Source organism: Salvelinus namaycush, chromosome 23 (genome assembly GCF_016432855.1).
Source record: "Salvelinus namaycush isolate Seneca chromosome 23, SaNama_1.0, whole genome shotgun sequence".
NCBI classification, from domain to species: Eukaryota; Metazoa; Chordata; class Actinopteri; order Salmoniformes; family Salmonidae; genus Salvelinus; species Salvelinus namaycush.
The window spans coordinates 14,766,747-14,784,839 of NC_052329.1; the positions used below are offsets into that span (position 1 = coordinate 14,766,747).

The following is an 18,093-nucleotide window of genomic DNA, read 5'->3' on the forward strand; positions in this document are numbered from 1 at the left end:
ACACCAAGATTGGCAAATTCGCCACTGGCGCCCTGTGCTCTTCACAGATGAAAGCAGGTTCACACTGAGCACATGAGCACATGTGACAGACGTGACAGAGTCTGGAGACGCCGTGGAGAACGTTCTGCTGCCTGCAACATCTTCCAGCATGACCGGTTTGGCGATGGGTCAGTCATGGTGTGGGGTGGCATTTCTTTGTGGGGCCGCACAGCCCTCCATGTGCTCGCCAGAGGTAGCCTGACTGCCAATAGGTACCGAGATGAGATCCTCAGACCCCTTGTGAGACCATATGCTGACACATGCACATTTGTGGCCTGCTGGAGGTCATTTTGCAGGGCTCTGGCAGTGCACCTCCTTGCACAAAGGCGGAGGTAGCGGTCCTGCTGCTGGGTTGTTGCCCTCCTACGGCCTCCTCCACGTCTCCTGATGTACTGGCCTGTCTCCTGGTAGCGCCTCCATGCTCTGGACACTACGCTGACAGACACAGCAAACCTTTTTGCCACAGCTCGCATTGATGTGCCATCCTGGATGAACTGCACTACCTGAGCCACTTGTGTGGGTTGTAGACTCCGTCTCATGCTACCACTAGAGTGAGAGCACCGCCAGCATTCAAAAGTGACCAAAACATCAGCCAGGAAGCATAGGAACTGAGAAGTGGTCTGTGGTCACCACCTGCAGAATCACTCCTTTTTTGGGGGTGTCTTGCTAATTGCCTATAATTTCCACCTTTTGTCTATTCCATTTGCACAACAGCATGTGAAATGTATTGTCAATCAGTGTTGCTTCCTAAGTGGACAGTTTGATTTCACAGAAGTGTGATTGACTTGGAGTTACATTGTGTTGTTTAAGTGTTCCCTTTATTTTTTTGAGCAGTGTATATACAGTACCAGTCAAAGGTTTGGACATACCTACTCATTCAAGGATTTATTTTATTATTTTTACTATTTTCTACATTGTAGAATAATAATGACATCAAAATTATGAAATAACACATATGGAATCATGTCATAACCACAAACGTGTTAAATAAATCAAAATATATTTTATATTTGAAATTCTTCAAAGTAGACAGCCTTTGCCTTGATGACAGCTTTACATACTCTTGGTATTCTGTCAAACAGCTTCATCCAGGTAGTCACCTGGAATACATTTCAGTTAACAGGTGTGCCTTATTAAAAGTTCATTTGTGGAATTTCTTTCCTTCTTATTGCGTTTGAGCCAATCAGTTGTGTTGTGACAAGGTAGGGGTGTCACGTTCTTTCAAAATCGAACCCAGAAGCAGACCAGGACAAGGAGAGTAAGAAGAAGGTGAGTATTTATTTACAAGTGAATATGAAGGGGTAGAAATATCCAGGTAGCGTAACGGGCAGCGGTGGTGAGTTGATGGGAGTGAATAGGTGGGTCCAAGGGAGTAGCGGAAGCCTCCGACGACCAGGCAGGAATGGGGTAAGTGATCCGGGTGAATAACTGAAGACAGAACAAACGGGGGAAAGTTTAAGGCAAGCAAGACGTACAAAACAACAAAACAAATTCTATCAAGCTGGAGGCTGATACGCTGGCACAACATACTGTTTATGGCTAACGATCCGGCAGGGAATGGATGTCAGGTCCGGGCTTATGAAGAGGAGAGATGATGATCAGGACCAGGTGCACAGATAGCTGATGGGATACAGGTGCGGGTAATCTGAGATCTCCCAACTAGCTAAAACGCCCGGCAACCAGACAGGGTGCGTTCCAGGACACCGGAAAAACACTCCAGAACAGAACACAGGCAACAACCAGACTCAGGAAACGGGATTCGTGACAGTACCCCCCCTCCGACGAACGCCACCGGGCGGACTACCCGGAGCGCCAGGGTGGAGGCGGTAGAAGTCACGAAGCAGGTCAGCGTCAAGGATCTGACGCCGAGGAATCCAACTCCTCTCCTCTGGACCATATCCTTCCCAATCCACTAGATACTGGAACCCTCGACCCCGCCGTCTTGAGTCCATGATGCGGCGCACCGTGTAGACAGGACCACCTCCGATCATCCGAGGAGGAGGAGGACGAGGAGGAGGGGGCAACAGAGGACTGAGGAGAACCGGCTTGAGGCAGGAGACATGAAAGGTGGGATGTACTCTAAGTGTTGCAGGCAACTTGAGTCGGACCACCACAGGATTAATGATTCTCTCCACTACAAACGGACCAATGAACTTCGGTGACAGTTTCCTCGACTCAGTCCGTAGAGGAAGATCCCGTGTAGCCAACCAAACCTTATCTCCGACCGTATAAGCGGGGGCAGGAATACGGCGACGATTCGCCTGGATCTGATACCGGTCAGAAACTCTAAGGAGAGCCTTCCTGGCCCGATGCCAGGTCCGGTGGCAACGACGAATGTGGGTCTGGACGGAGGGAACCGAGAGATCCCTCTCCTGAGAAGGAAACAAGGGAGGTTGGTAACCGTACAGGCACTGGAAGGGAGACATCCCAGTAGCAGATGAAGGGAGAGTATTATGGGCATACTCGACCCAGGGTAATTGAGAGGACCAAGAGGTGGGATCAGAGGAAACAAGACAGCGCAGCGTGGACTCCATCTTCTGGTTGGCTCTCTCCGCCTGACCATTAGATTGGGGGTGAAATCCAGAAGTGAGACTGACTGTAGCTCCAATGGCCAAACAGAAGGATCTCCAGACAGCAGAGGTAAACTGAGGACCACGGTCAGAAACAATGTCACAGGGCAACCCGTGGACCCTGAAAACCTCCCTAACCAGGATCTCGGACGTCTCAGTGGCAGAAGGCAGCTTGGAGAGGGGGACAAAGTGAGCAAACTTGCTGAATCTGTCCACAATGGTCAGAATAACCGTGTTACCAACAGAAGAGGGCAACCCCGTGACAAAGTCCAGGGCCAGATGCGACCAAGGTCGCCGGGGAATAGGTAGGGGGTGAAGAAGCCCAGAGCTGGGCCGATTGGAACTCTTATTCTGCGCACAAACAGGACAAGCGGCAACAAACCTCCGGGTATCTTCTCCCATGGCAGGCCACCAAAATCGTCTGCGCAGTAGCGCCATAGTCCGAGCAACGCCAGGGTGACAAGCTATCTTGCTGGTGTGGGACCACTGAAGGACAGCAGAGCGGACCGACTCAGGCACGAACAACCGACCGGGTGGACCGTTACCGGGCCCGGGCTGCGTCCGAAGGGCCGCCATCACATCCTCCTCAATCCTCCATGTAACGGCTCCCACGACAACATTCTGGGGAATAATCGTCTCAGTCTTGGCCCCACTCTCCTCCGTCTTGGAGAACATCTGGGACAGGGCGTCCGCCTTCCCGTTCTTCGACCCAGGTCGGAACGTCAGGGAAAAATTGAAGCGTCCAAAAAACAAAGCCCACCTGGCCTGACGGGAGTTGAGACGTTTAGCCGATTGCACGTAAGCCAGATTCTTGTGGTCAGTCCAGACCACAAACGGTTGCTCCGCTCCCTCCAACCAGTGACGCCACTCCTCCAAGGCAAGCTTCACAGCGAGAAGCTCCCGGTTACCCACATCGTAGTTTCTTTCAGCTGGAGAAAGACGACAAGAGTAGAAGGCGCAGGGATGGAGTTTACCGTCAGTGGAGCTACGCTGGGACAGGATGGCGCCCACCCCCACATCAGACGCGTCCACCTCAACAACAAACTGACGGGAAGTGTCAGGTTGAGAGAGAATCGGGGCGTTGGTGAATCGGCTCTTCAAGTCCAGAAATGCTCGGTCTGCCTCAGGAGTCCAACAGAAATCTCTGGTGCAAGACGTCAGGGCAGTTAAAGGAACGGCCACCCGGCTGTAATCACGGATAAACCTCCGATAGAAGTTCGCAAACCCCAGGAATCTCTGGAGCTGCAATCTCGTACCGGGCTGGGCCCAATCCCGAACCGCCCGAACCTTCTCTTGGTCCATCATGATCTCTCCCCTGGAGATGATGTACCCGAGGAAGGACGTCGTGTGGGCGTGAAAATCACACTTCTCAGCCTTCACGAACAGACGGTTCTCCAATAACCGCTGCAAGACCTGCTTGACATGCTGGACGTGGCTAGAAAGCTCCCTCGAGAAGATGAAGATATCATCCAGGTAAACGAACACAAAAATACCAATCATATCTCTCAGAACATCATTCACCATACTTTGGAACACAGCAGGAGCGTTGGTCAGTCCAAACGGCATCACCTGGTACTCGAAATGTCCCATAGGAGTATTGAACCCAGTCAACCACTCGTCCCCCTCTTTGATCCGAACCAAATGATAAGCATTACGTAGGTCAAGCTTCGTAAAAACCGTAGCACCCTGTAAAGAGTCGAAAGCAGAGCTCATCAAGGGCAGGGGATACTTGTTCTTAACCGTAATATCATTCAACCCCCGATAATCAATACATGGTCGAAGAGAGCCATCCTTCTTACTCACAAAAAAGAATCCTGCTCCCAGAGGTGATGACGAGGGCCGAATGAGACCTGCAGCTAGAGATTCCTTGATGTAGGTCTCCAAGGCTTCACGTTCAGGTCGAGAGATACTGTATAACCGTCCCTTGGGAAAGGCAGCTCCAGGGAACAGATTAATCGCACAGTCATAAGGTCGGTGGGGAGGAAGGGACAGAGCCTTCTGCTTACTGAATACTTCACCCAACTCGTGATATGTTTCTGGAACCAGGGACAAATCAGGAGGAGCAGAGTCACTGACCTGACTGGGAACAGCAGGAGAACAGGCAGTCCTAAGGCAGTTAGCATGACACTCAATGCTCCAACTAGTTACCTTACCCGTCACCCAATCAAACGAGGGATTGTGTTCCTTCAGCCAGGGGTAACCAAGAACCAGAGGAACATGGGGCGAGGACAGAATGAGGAAGGAGATAAACTCTGAATGATTCCCCGACAACAACATCTTAACCGGTTCAGTCCTCATCGTAATCCGTGCCAGACTACTGCCGTTCAGAGTGGTTGCTTCAATGGCTTCCGGCAATTGCTCCTTGGAAAGCCCCAGCTGTTCCACCAAGTCGGCATCAATAAAGCTGCCATCGGCACCTGAATCGATAAAAGCGTTCATCTCTAAGCTCTGATCCTTATTCATAAGGGTCGCAGGAAAACGGGGTCTGACAGGGTTCTTGAGAGGTTGAAACTGGCTCGCAAAAATTCCTCCCAAAACTAGCGAGCCGGGCAGTTTAACGGGCGCTGTGGACAAGCGGAGATGTAATGTCCCGAGCTACCACAGTAGAGGCAGCTGTTGGTCTCACGTCTACGTTGGCGCTCCTCCTTAGTTAGCCCATGTCGCCCCACTTGCATTGGTTCAGGATCTGGTGGCAAGACCCCTCCACTAATCCCGTGTGGGGAAGCATGATCAACACGTTCTGGTCCATTTCCTGAACCAAATGGTAACCGAGTTGCTGATTGATTGGACGGCCCCCACTGCTTCTCCCTCCTTCTCTCTCGGACTCTATTATCTACCCGAATAGCTAAAGTGACCAAGCTGTCTAGGTCACTAGGCTCTGGATAGGATATCAGCTCGTCCTTGAGTTGCTCCGACAACCCCTGGTAAAAAGCCGCTTGTAGTGACTCCTCATTCCAACCACTCTCCACAGCCAATGTCCTGAATTCGATCATAAAGTCTGCCACACTGCGAGCTCCTTGGCGAAGAGTGAACAAACGTTTAGCTGCGTCCTTACCTCGGACAGGATGGTCAAAAAGCTTTCTCATCTCCGCCGTGAACTCCTGGTATGAAGCCATGCAGGTGTCCGGTCGTTCCCAAACGGCTGAAGCCCATTCCAGAGCTCTACCACGCAGCAGTTCAATCACGAAAGCTATCCTAGCCTTATCTGTGGCGTAAGAGTAGGGCTGTAGATCAAAAACTAAGCCACACTGCATAAGAAATGAACGGCATCTTCCGAAATCCCCCTCGTACTTATCAGGCGTCGGAACCTTGGGCTCACGGAAGGAAACCTCTCCAGAATCGGCAGGTGAGATGGGTGAAACAGGTGGTGGATGTCCCGCCGGCAACCTGAGCTGATCCTGGATCTTCGTCAAGCTAGCAGATAAGTTCCGGACTGAACCCGCTATCTCCTGTAGCGCCGTGTTGTGTTGTTCCAATATCTTCCCCTGCTGGGTAACGGCATGGCAAACGGGGTCCAGGTCCGCTGGGTTCATCCTGGGCCGGATCGTTCTGTCACGTTCTTTCAAAATCGAACCCAGAAGCAGACCAGGACAAGGAGAGTAAGAAGAAGGTGAGTATTTATTTACAAGTGAATATGAAGGGGTAGAAATATCCAGGTAGCGTAACGGGCAGCGGTGGTGAGTTGATGGGAGTGAATAGGTGGGTCCAAGGGAGTAGCGGAAGCCTCCGACGACCAGGCAGGAATGGGGTAAGTGATCCGGGTGAATAACTGAAGACAGAACAAACGGGGGAAAGTTTAAGGCAAGCAAGACGTACAAAACAACAAAACAAATTCTATCAAGCTGGAGGCTGATACGCTGGCACAACATACTGTTAATGGCTAACGATCCGGCAGGGAATGGATGTCAGGTCCGGGCTTATGAAGAGGAGAGATGATGATCAGGACCAGGTGCACAGATAGCTGATGGGATACAGGTGCGGGTAATCTGAGATCTCCCAACTAGCTAAAACGCCCAGCAACCAGACAGGGTGCGTTCCAGGACACCGGAAAAACACTCCAGAACAGAACACAGGCAACAACCAGACTCAGGAAACGGGATTCGTGACAAGGGGTGGTATACAGAAGATAGCCCTATTTGGTAAAAGACTAAGTCCATGTTATGGCAAGAACAGCTCAAATAAGCAAAGAGAAATGACAGACCAGCATTACTTTAAGGCAGGGGTGTCAAACTCATTCCACGGAGGGCCTAGTGTCTGCAGGTTTTTGGTTTTTCCTTTCAATAAAGCCCTAGACAACCAGGTGTGGGGAGTTCCTAACTAATTAGTGATGTTAATTCATCAATCAAGTACAAGGGAGGAGCGAAAACCCGCAGACACTCGGCCCCCCATGGAATGAGTTTGACACCTGTGCTTTAAGGCATGAAGGTCAGTCAATCCGGAAAATTTCAAGAACTTTGTAAGTTTCTTCAAGTGCAGTCGCAAAAACCATCAAGAGCTATGATGAAACTGGTTTTCATGAGGACCGCCACAGGAAAGGAAGACCCAGAGTCACCTCTGCTACAGAGGATAAGTTCATTAGAGTTACCAGACTCATAAATCGGCAATTAACTGCACCTCACATAGTTCAAGTAACAGACACATCTCAACATCAACTGTTCAGAGGAGACTGTGTGTATCAGGCCTTCATGGTCAAATTGCTGCAAAGAAACCACTACTAAATGACACCAATAATAAGAAGAGACTTGCTTGGGCCAATAAACATGCGCAATGGACATTAGACCAGTGGAAATCTGTCCTTTGGTCTGATGAGTCCAAATTTGAGATTTTTGGTTCCAACCGGCCGTGTCTTTGAGAGACGCAAAGTAGGTGAACAGATGATCCCTGCAGGTGTGGTTCCCACCGTGAAGCATGGAGGAGGTGGTGTGATGGTGTGGTGGTGCTTTGCTGGTGACACTGTTGGTGATTTATTTCGAATTCAAGGCAAACTTAAATCAGCATGGCTACCACACCATTCTGCAGCGATACGCAATCCCATCTGCTTTGCGCTTAGTGGGACTATCATTTGTTTTTCAACAGGACAATGACCAACACACCTCCAGGCTGTGTAAGGGTCCCGTGTGGCTCAGTTGGTAGAGCATGGCGCTTGCAACGCCAGGGTTGTGGGTTCATTTCCCACGGGGGGACCAGGATGAATATGTATGAACTTTCCAATTTGTAAGTCGCTCTGGATAAGAGCGTCTGCTAAATGACGTAAATGTAAATGTAAGGGCTATTTGACCAAGGAGAGCGATGGAGTGCTTTATCAGATGACGTGGCCTCCACAATCACCCGACCTCAACCCAATTGAGATGGTTTGGGATGCGTTGGACCACATAGTGAAGGAAAAGCAGCCAACACGTGCTCAATATATGTGGGAACTCCTGTTGGAAAAGCATTCCAGGTGAAGCTGGTTGAGAGAATGACAAGAGTGTGCAAAGCTGTCATCAAGGCAAAGGGTGGCTACTTTGAAGAATCTCAAATATAAAATATATTTTGATTTGTTTCACACCTTTTGGGTTACTACATGATTCCATATGTGTTTTTTCATAGTTTTGATGTCTTCACTATTATTCTACAATGTAAAAAATAGTACAAATAAAGAAAAACAATTGAATGAGTAGGTGTGTCCAAACGTTTGACTGGTACTGTATATATCCAGTGAGGGTTCTATCCCTTCCCCAGAGTGTAATGGGAATTTTCGAAGAAAAAAAAAAACAGCTATCAAAAGCTAACCCAGTCAAATTAAATTTCTGGAATGACAGCTAACATTCCCTTTTAATTTGTTTCAGCTGTTTTGCATTGACATTTTTATCCATAATGAATGATGGTGCTCTATGACTTTGCCTGGTCAGAAAAATGTCTAGTTGACATCCGACACCGTTAGCCCTCTATGGCAGGGGGAGATCAAATTCATATTCAAACATTGCTGCCGAGGTCTGAGTGGCAGACAGCAAGGTTCATACAATCCTGTGTTGTTCATACAAACCTGTGCTGTTGCAAAGTAAATGCTATCTAGAATGGTCGCCGTGCATCACACTGGTGGGTGCTACACATTGATGGTGGATGAGTTGAGTTTCCCCCTTACTATGTAAAGTGCTTTGAGTACCTCAGTTGGTAGAAAAGCACTACATAGATCCAATCAGTTATTATTCATAATTATTAGAAGCAGGAGGAAATAAGATTTTTAATAAAAGCATACAGTCTTGGATAAAGAAAGCGAAGTTGATTATTTAATTCAAATATATGAAGCCTAAGTCATATGATAAACTATAGGCTAGATAAATAAATAAAGTTGAAATATTATTTGAATTTGAGCACTTTTGTAAGCTAACAAAACTTAACAAGTTAATTTAGCTAGCTAAACAGAAAAAGCTAGGCTACTTTAATTCACCAAGTTAAGCTAGCCAGCTAACTCCTTCAAAAAATATACTTTTTTATGGGATATGCCAAATAGAGCTACAGAACCAGACTAACATTGGCAATTAGCTAATTGTTACTTTTATTTCAGTATTTCAGTGTGGGGTCAATTGAGGGGACTATGTTTCATGAATCATTAGGAGACTGTAGCTGACTGAGAGGAGGTAGCTAAGTATACGTTATTCATAATGAAATATGTATAATAAGTCTTGGTGATTCAATAGCCTAGTTAATCATTACATGGCTTTTAACACACTATGTTTTGCTCAGTCTGGCAGTAACCCAGAACTATCAGAGGCAGAGGATCTCTTTCGGCTGCTGCTGAGAACAACTGCATGTACGTTGTTCTTCTAATCTACATCATATGTCTGCATAGCATTTTGTCTTTGAAAAATAGGGCTAGGATTGTAGAGAATCAAAGGACCATGAATGTAATAAGAAACCTTAGATGTTGGCTTAGGGCCGATAGCAACCACTACACAATGTCCGGTCAGAACAAGGATGAGGCGGATGTCCAGGTTAAGGGGAGTTTAATGGACAAAGAGGTCCACATTTACACACACATCATACACATCTGACCACTCACGGTTCAGATAACTGAGAATCATGTCCACGTGGTCCTTTAGATGCACGCACAATTAAACATCAGACATACAGGGATTCAGTCCACAGGAGGAAAAGTTCAGCAAGAGGGAAAACTGTGGAAGTGCTCATCAGGATGGGAAAAGCACGTTTCTGACCACACAGCGTGCTGGGGTCATAGACTAACTTAACCTGAAGTCCCGGGAATCAAGGCCACTGATGGGCTGAAGGAGATGTGGTGATAATTATTTGCCATTACCTTGACCAATAAGACACGAACAAAAGTGGGGGTCTTCTGAATAGGAGACTAAGCTGCTCGAATAGAACTAACCAGAAGGGATCGCTAGAATCAGCTGACTGAAGCTGGCAGTTTAAACAGTCTTCATTTTGGCAGATTAACTCGTTTTTTCCTCTTCTCTAGCACCAGTCAGACAATCCATACTGTACTGGCGTTAGGTAGCCCAGCGGCAAAGGAGTTCGACCTGTGGCAGGAGTTGTACCTGTGGCCAAAAGGCGTCCAGTTCAAATCCCGGGCCGGGTGCTGGAAAAAAACGTGAGGAATTGATCTGACAACTGAAGGGCTGCTGGGTTTACATCCTCAAAACATTCCACTACTGTTGGGCCCTTGAGCAAGGCCCTTAACCCCACAACATGCTCTCCTTCCAGGGGCGCTGCACTGCAGCTTGTGCTTGTCTCAACTGTGTGTTTGAGGTCTGCTGTTTGGTTGAGAATGGAGCAGAACACACATTTTTGTTATTCACTTTAACTAATGGACAAAGTTGTACTGTATTGTAAAGAAGTCAGCCAGAGTTGACGTGGGCCATGACTCAAACAATGATGCCTCCCTGGCCACCAGCGCATATTTCCAAAATACGTTTGCAATAAATTCTAAAAACTATGCTGGTATTCTTTTGTCCATTATTTAATTGTTTATTAAATTATATTCTTAGCTAAAAATATTACAATTTAATAGTAGTAGCCATAATTCCTAAATGGCACCATGCAAGGTTCTATATGGAACCATTTTGGTTCAGTGAAGAAGAGCCTCTAGGGTTCTGGTCAAAGAACCCTATAAATATAAGGGCACAAGGCGATACCCAGATGCAGACATGGGAGGCAGATGGTGTGTCTTGATATTTATAAAACAATCCAAATGGGGTAGGCAAGAGAATGGTCGTGGACAGGCAAAATGTCAAAACCAGTTCAGAGTCCAGGAGGTACAGAGTGGCAGGCAGGCTCGAGATCAAGGCAGGCAAAATGGTCAGGCAGGCGGGTGCGGAGTCCAGAAAATAGGCAAGGGTCAAAAACCAGGAGAACTAGCAAAAGAGAATAGAAGCAGGAAAATGCTGGTTGACTTGAAAAACATACAAGACTAACTGGTACAGAGAGACAGGAAACACAGGGATAAATACACCAGGGATAATAAGTGACACCTCGAGGGGGTGGAGACAATCACAAGACAGGTGAAACAGGTCAGGGTGTGACAATAAAATGGTTCTATATATAACTTTTATGAAGCAACTGATAGAACCCTTTTTGGTTCTATAAGGATTTTTTTTTTTCTAAAAGTATAGTGAATTTTACCTAGAGCGCTCTTTACCACAGGACACCAAACACTAAGGACATGTGCGCACCATGGTAACCAGTATAATTCTGTCTCACTGTGGATTACATGGCATTTGAACTCAAAGACATCTTCTGAGAAACATGCAAAACCGTTATGGATCAACATGAATGTGTTTGATGGTTAATACTACAAACAGACTGAAATGGGCTAACCAAGAAAAACTTCCTAAAGGACTAATTCGAGGTAGAAAAGAGTTGGAGCACTCCACAAAAAAAGCAGAGATCTAGATTGTTTAAAGAACATATTTGAATTGGTGGTGTTCTTCAGGGCTCTGTATTTGTACCATTGCTTTTTACAATATGATGTACTGTACTTCCCTCATTGTCCTCTCCATTGCTGAATCACCCTGGTCAATCCATCATACAAATGACAAAAACGTCCAAACTAATGCACTTTTTTCTATATTTACTACATCATTTTAGTTTGAAAATAATCCAACAGCAGAGGACGTCTGTGTTTGTCTTTGCTTTCTCTCTCAGCACAATCTGTCTGTGAAAAAAGCTACGTCTGACTCATGCTCTTGTAGTAATGAAAAAAGTGTTCCTTTTTTTAGCAGGAGATGAAAACAGAAAAATAAAAAAGGGCACATTTATGTAAGAGCAGTATGTCGCGCTACAACTACATCAACACATAAATGCCTCACAAATTACACATAAAGGTTAGACATGTTTTACTCCTATACACATCTACTTCTATCAGTCCAGTATTCCTGCAGATTGTAAATATGGTACTGGAACTGACTGACCCTGTATATAGTATGCTTACTTTCTCATGTTCTTACTACTTGATTTAATCATGTTTTTGATTACTGCATTGTTGGGTTTTGAGTCTGCATGAAAGGCATTTCACTGTACGTGACATTAAAACGTCCTTGATAATAATGACACCTTTGTAATCTTTACATCCCCTCACAGTAATAAGGTAAGGCCTAGCCACATTGATGAGTATTAATATGGCATCCTGGGGTTCTGGAGGCTGGAGCATATTGAAATCATTTCATAGTCTTCCCACACTCAAGTGCATCACACACACCAAGATGTTTATCTGAAACAAATTGCCATTGCCATAAATGTACAGAATTCAGTGACTCATGTTCATGCCCCCCCCCCCCCCCCAACACAGACAGAGAGATATGCAGACAACGGCTGGGACAACTAGCCCATATCATACACACACACAAAGAGGGACATGATCCACCTGTAAATTGAGCCATTGACGTCAAAGCTTCTAGACCAATACAATTATCCTTCTCTCTCTCTCTCTCTCTCTCTCTCGCTCTCTGGTTTCCCTCTCTTCCTCTCTCGCTCCCTCTCTCTCCGCCTCTGCCTCCCTCTCTCCGCCGCGCTGTCTCTCTCGCTCTGCCTCTCTCGCTCTGCCTCTCTCGCTCTGCCTCTCTCGCTCTGCCTCTGCCTCTCTCTCTCTCTGCCTTTCTCCATCCACCCTGCCAGGACATTGACAGCTGGGGTTAAGGAGCAGTATCACTGTCAGGATGCAGTTTCCCTATTATATGACATCATCAGGGATATTGATAATTGCTATGGCATTGGAATCAATTTGATCGATGAGATCAATTCAAATGGGATTGTTATAGATGTGTCAGATGTCTGTGTATTACTGATACTGAACAGAACAATAGCCGACTACAGATCAATGTCTATATGATGCCAAGCAAGCATTAAGAACACAATTGGCCTGAAGTTCACTGATGTTATCTTAATGAAATCAGAGAGCATCTTTAGGCTACACCCAGGGCTTATGATAAAGCAGGTTGATTAGTATCTGAGGCACTTGGAGACAGGAGTTTTTTTTGTCCCTCTAATAGGCCGATACAATTTGATAACACATTGAACAGATGGTGGAACATATACAGATACCACTTACAAAGATATGACACCAATATGTGTATGGCTGTAGTTATATTTGAGACTGCTGCTAATTGCCTGTAAGAAAAGTTTCTATTTGACCTTAAAGGCCTGTGTAATGGGAAGATGGGCTGTAGGAGGAGGGAGAGGTTGGAACAGAGGGGTAATTGGTTTCTGTTTACCCATAGCACAGCCACAACCACAAGCAATTAGCCAAGCTGCTTGAGCCTTACATCCTTTACTGCTTGGCGTGTGTGTCTGTGTTTGCGCATGCGCGAGATCATGCAGTCATTAGGGAGTTACATGAAAAGTGGAGGCATGTGCTGAATGTAAACAAAATATGGTTGGTCAGTCAAATGCATCAACAGACGCATACGGTCACACTGAGACACCATCATAATCTATTGTTACAATGTCAAAATAGAAGCGATTTCTGAAAGCGTATCTGGAATCAGGATCCCTAGTTAACAAATCATACTACCGTACTCATCTGAGTGCCGACTCCCGACGGAAATGTATGAATGAAAGTGACGACGTACCCTTGACCTGGGCCAGACAGGACTTGACAGGCAACCAAAATAAAAGACCAGTGGCTTACGATTGCACCGTCATAGGCAGCTCCCATAGCACACGATCTCTCTGCAGTCCTCATCACCCCGCCTCATTCTTTGGCCGATCTTGGGCGTGAGTGAGTCATCGATGGATTCTACTCTCTTTCGAGAGGGACGCCCGCAGCGCGGTTTTGTTGATGCATACATAGGTGCAAATCACAATTTACTGCGAACATCAGCAGTTATGGTGCCGAGTAGGAGATGGGGGGGGGGGGGGGGCGATACGGGAACGGGAACTGAGCTCTACCAATGTTTTAATCAATAGATGTTGCATTTTTCCTTGACTGGCCAACATCATTATCTAAAATGCTGTGTAGCGTTTCTGTTATAGCCAACACAAGTGTTTAGTTTGAAACACAAATATTGCAACATTATTTAGCATAGGCCTACAAAATGCCTCACGTAGGCTTAAGTCCCTGGAGCAAATTATTATAACTGGACCTGTTACCTATAATTTGCCTATACTCTCTCTGGAAAACTCGTAGGCATAGTTGTATAGGTCTATCACCATATAGGTAGACCTTGTGCTGTGAGCTAATTAATCACTTAGTCATCGCTGTTGGTTATTAACAACCAATATAATTAGACATGATGATAAAACAGTGATCACATAAGGCTTTCCAATTGAACGTCGAGGTGAAGAGACGTGAACCAGTTCTAATTATGTTTGTGTGTTTCTTTGGATCGAGTATTGCGTATGTCGCAGTGACGCACGAGTCAGGTGGCGCCTCATATAACCGGAGGAGCTGTCCCCGGTGCTGAACACAGAGAATCCCTGCTCACACTTACACTGAGAAAGAGATGCTAAGTTCACTCACGACTATCGATTGAAACTATTTTGCAGAGGTAAGATTTTACATAGGGCCTACATCGAAATTATTATTTGAAGAAAATGGAATTCAGTTGTACCTTTTTCAGTTCTTTTAATATGTTAATTTCCATTTTTAAATCCGTTTATCTTTAACCAACCTGATGCATTGCAAACAGGGCTACCGCAGTGAAGAGATGCATCATCTGTTTTATAGTGTCTTAGACTAACTATTCAAGTTTATTATAGTTTCGTTTTTAGTGATTTGCTAAAGTAATTTGTATTTTTTATTATGTAGGATAAGCAGATAATACATAGCCTAAATTAAACAACACTTTGATTTCAAAACCAATTCATCCACTAGTTGATTTATAAATAGCAGTGTTCAATATTTGTATCCAAATTAGGTGCATGATTATAAAGTTCCATTGCATTTTCTCAGTGAAAGGCTTGTGCAACACAACATTGTTTGAGTGTGCTAGAGATGTCTTGGGTGTAGGTAGTAGTGTTTCGACAGCAGCCAGCATCAGCCGAAGGGTTACCAAGACAACTGGATTGTGACTCATTCTGGAGAGCAACAATTTGAAAACTAATGAGATTTATAGGCGAGCTGAATGCCCATGCTATTACTGCTCTGCAAACAATCATTTGGGCTTTCAACAGATGCGATTTTCATTCTCTGGGTAAAAAAATGCAGCTAGAGTGACAGAACCTCAATGCATATCACTAATAGTCTATAGCAATATAGCTGAAGCATCAAACGGGAATAAAAGGCAGGTCTAAAAATGAAACATTTTAGAATTGTAATGGTCATTAGAGCTGATCATAACAAAAGCCTTTAAACTGGCCTCATCATTAAAGGGCCAATGAAGCAGTTATCTCAATATCAAATCATTCCTGACTAGCAATTAAGTACCTTACTGTGATTGTTTTCAATTAAAATTGTTATAAAATCTAATAAAATAGCTTTTTTAGCAAAGAGCAATTTCTCAAGCAAGAATTTTGCTAGGACTATCAGAGTGGGAAGGGGAAAAACTGAAAATTAGCTGTTATTGGCAGTAAGGTTTGGAACTCTTTTTTTTAATTGGTCTATTAACAAATTTAGTCTGGAAATATATATAAAACACAGGAAAATCACGATTTTGACTGCACGGCCCTTGAACATATTCTTGTTTGAAAGAAATTAAGACTCTAAACTGAAGTGACAGGAGCAGATAAGTACATAATGGTCTGACCAGTGAAAAATCTTCATATCCTAAACCTAAAATGTCAGCGCTGACTCTTCTCTCCCTGTTGTGTCTGTCTCCAGGCTGAAGACACCATGCCGTCACTCCCCAAGCTCTCCTCGGCAGGGATGGCCTTCCTCCTCTCCCTGCTCCCTCTCCTCCTCCTGGGCCCCGGTAGTGCCCAGGGGGGCTCTCTCAGAGAACACAGACTGAGGGGCAGTGAGCTGGACCCCCAGCGAGGAGACACCCCCTACCTCCCCCCCAACGCAGACATGCTCAAGGCCCTGGAGTACATTGAGAGCCTCCGCCAGCGGACCGGGGCGTCAGCCCCACAGGAGCAGGCTTCCCTCACCCTAGACTATGACACCACCAACATGGACACAGACTCAGAGAAACTCCTCTCCATGCTGAGGCTACCCTCTCCTGCCCAGACCAGTCAGAGTAATATAGGCCAAGGCCAGGACCAAGATGAGGATGATGAGGAAGGGGAGGGCAACAAGGAGAACAAGACCCATGAGTGGCTGCAGGCGGTACTGAATACCCTCCAGCAGACCAAGAAGGGCCCCAAGCCAGCCCCTGTGAGGCCCAGTGCAGCCCGCCACACTCTGGGCAAAGGGCGGAGACCGGCGAACGAGGAGGACAGCCAGGTGGGAGAGGGCGTGGCGTATCCGTGGACGCAGCGTGCTAGCCGGCCTCACAGGAAGTACCCGCTGATGTTTGAAGATGAAGAGGACAGTGAGGGGGAGGAAGAAGGCAGAGTCCAGGGCCGCGAGAGCCCCTTCAAACGCACCAATGAGAACATGGAGGGGAAGTACACGCCCCAGAACCTGGCCAACCTGCAGTCTGTGTTTGAGGAACTGGGGAGGATAGCCAATGCCAAGGCTGGACACAAACGCCAGACTGAGGATGATGAGGATGATGAAGATGATGGTGATGATGAGGACATGTTCAAGGTGAGGAACCTGGCCTATGAGGATGTGACAGGGGGAGAGGATTGGACGCCCCTAGAGGAGCAGGTGGATACGGAGGATGAAGAGAGAGACAACAGGCAGGAGTTCGACAGAGGCTTGGAGGATGATGAAGATGATGATGATGATGGTGATAATGAAGATGATGAGGAGATTGATGAGGTCAAGCGATCAAGTCAGCCAGGTCCGAGAGAATATGACCCAGTTGACTACTACCTTCTGAAGGTGCTGGAGAAAACAGAGCAGGAGGAGCGGAAGAGAGAGCTAGAAGAAGAGGAGAGGGAAGAGAGGAGGTCAGCTCAAACTCAGTACAGTGACAAGGTAGATCCACAGGCCATTTACCAGCTCATCCAAATCTCCCAGAAACTACAAATCCCACCAGAAGACCTGATGGACATGCTGAAGAGTGGGGAGATGACAAAACAGGACAGGACACCACTGAGGACACAGGCACAGTCTTGGACACCTAATGATCTGGCCAGGGTAGAGGACAAACTAACTCAGATCTCCTCTCACCAAAAAAATAAGATCCCTCCAGAGACATTCTTCAACAGACGGCTGCCTGAGACCCAAAAAAGCAACGTCCCGGAAGAAATAAACACAGAAGACATTCTAAAAATCCTCGGGCTGGGAAGTGTGGCAAATCAGAACGCACCTGCACTCAAGAAGCAGAAACAGCATACAAGCCCACCGTCAAGGTTTTACGCGCCAGCTGGAAAGCAGAAAAACTACATGTTCTCTGAGCCAAATGTTCCAGAGAAAGGAAAGGACGACTACGACAACACTGTCGACGAAGACGAGCTGTCGACGTATCTGGCTGCCCAGATGTTGGCACAGTATCCGCAGACAGCAAACAAGGCAGACCAAAAAAAGCGCGCCTCGCAGCCTCCCTCACAAGACCATCAGCTCGTGCTGGGAACGTTGGAGCAGGCGATACAGGACTACTACTTTGACCAAATGGACTCAGATAAAAACCCGCCTCAGAAAAGACAGTCAGAACCCAAGGAGGACACGGGCGATGTGTCACAAACGCAGGGCTTGGATGACGACACGCTGCTGAAAATTCTAGGCTATCTGAACCCAGAGACTGAAGAGGGCGAAGATAAGGACCTTTATGCCAAAACTGTCAAAGGACTGTAGATGGTGGGGATGTAGATCCATATTATATTGTTTTGATGAGGGGGGAATCATAATAAAGTATTTTGAAAAATAAATAAATGCAATGGAGTTTAGTCTCTTCAGTAGATTTACTACAGCTCATGCTTTAATAGACAATTTATACATAAACTTGATCTGATGTAGCTACAAGGGAGTGCCTATTGGTGGTTGTAACTGAGTGTGTGG

The 18,093-nt window shown here is 46.3% G+C and overlaps 1 protein-coding gene across 1 annotated transcript in view; it reads left to right on the forward strand.

Annotated features, from left to right (window-relative positions):
• Positions 1-17,889, forward strand: part of LOC120018489 (secretogranin-2-like) — a 32,281-nt gene extending 14,392 nt beyond the window's left edge. Inside the window, exon 2 of the mRNA XM_038961721.1 lies at positions 15,865-17,889. Within this exon, the coding sequence (XP_038817649.1) occupies positions 15,865-17,889 (2,025 nt within the window). The remainder of the gene's footprint in view (positions 1-15,864) is intronic.
• Positions 17,890-18,093: the final 204 nt, after the last annotated feature.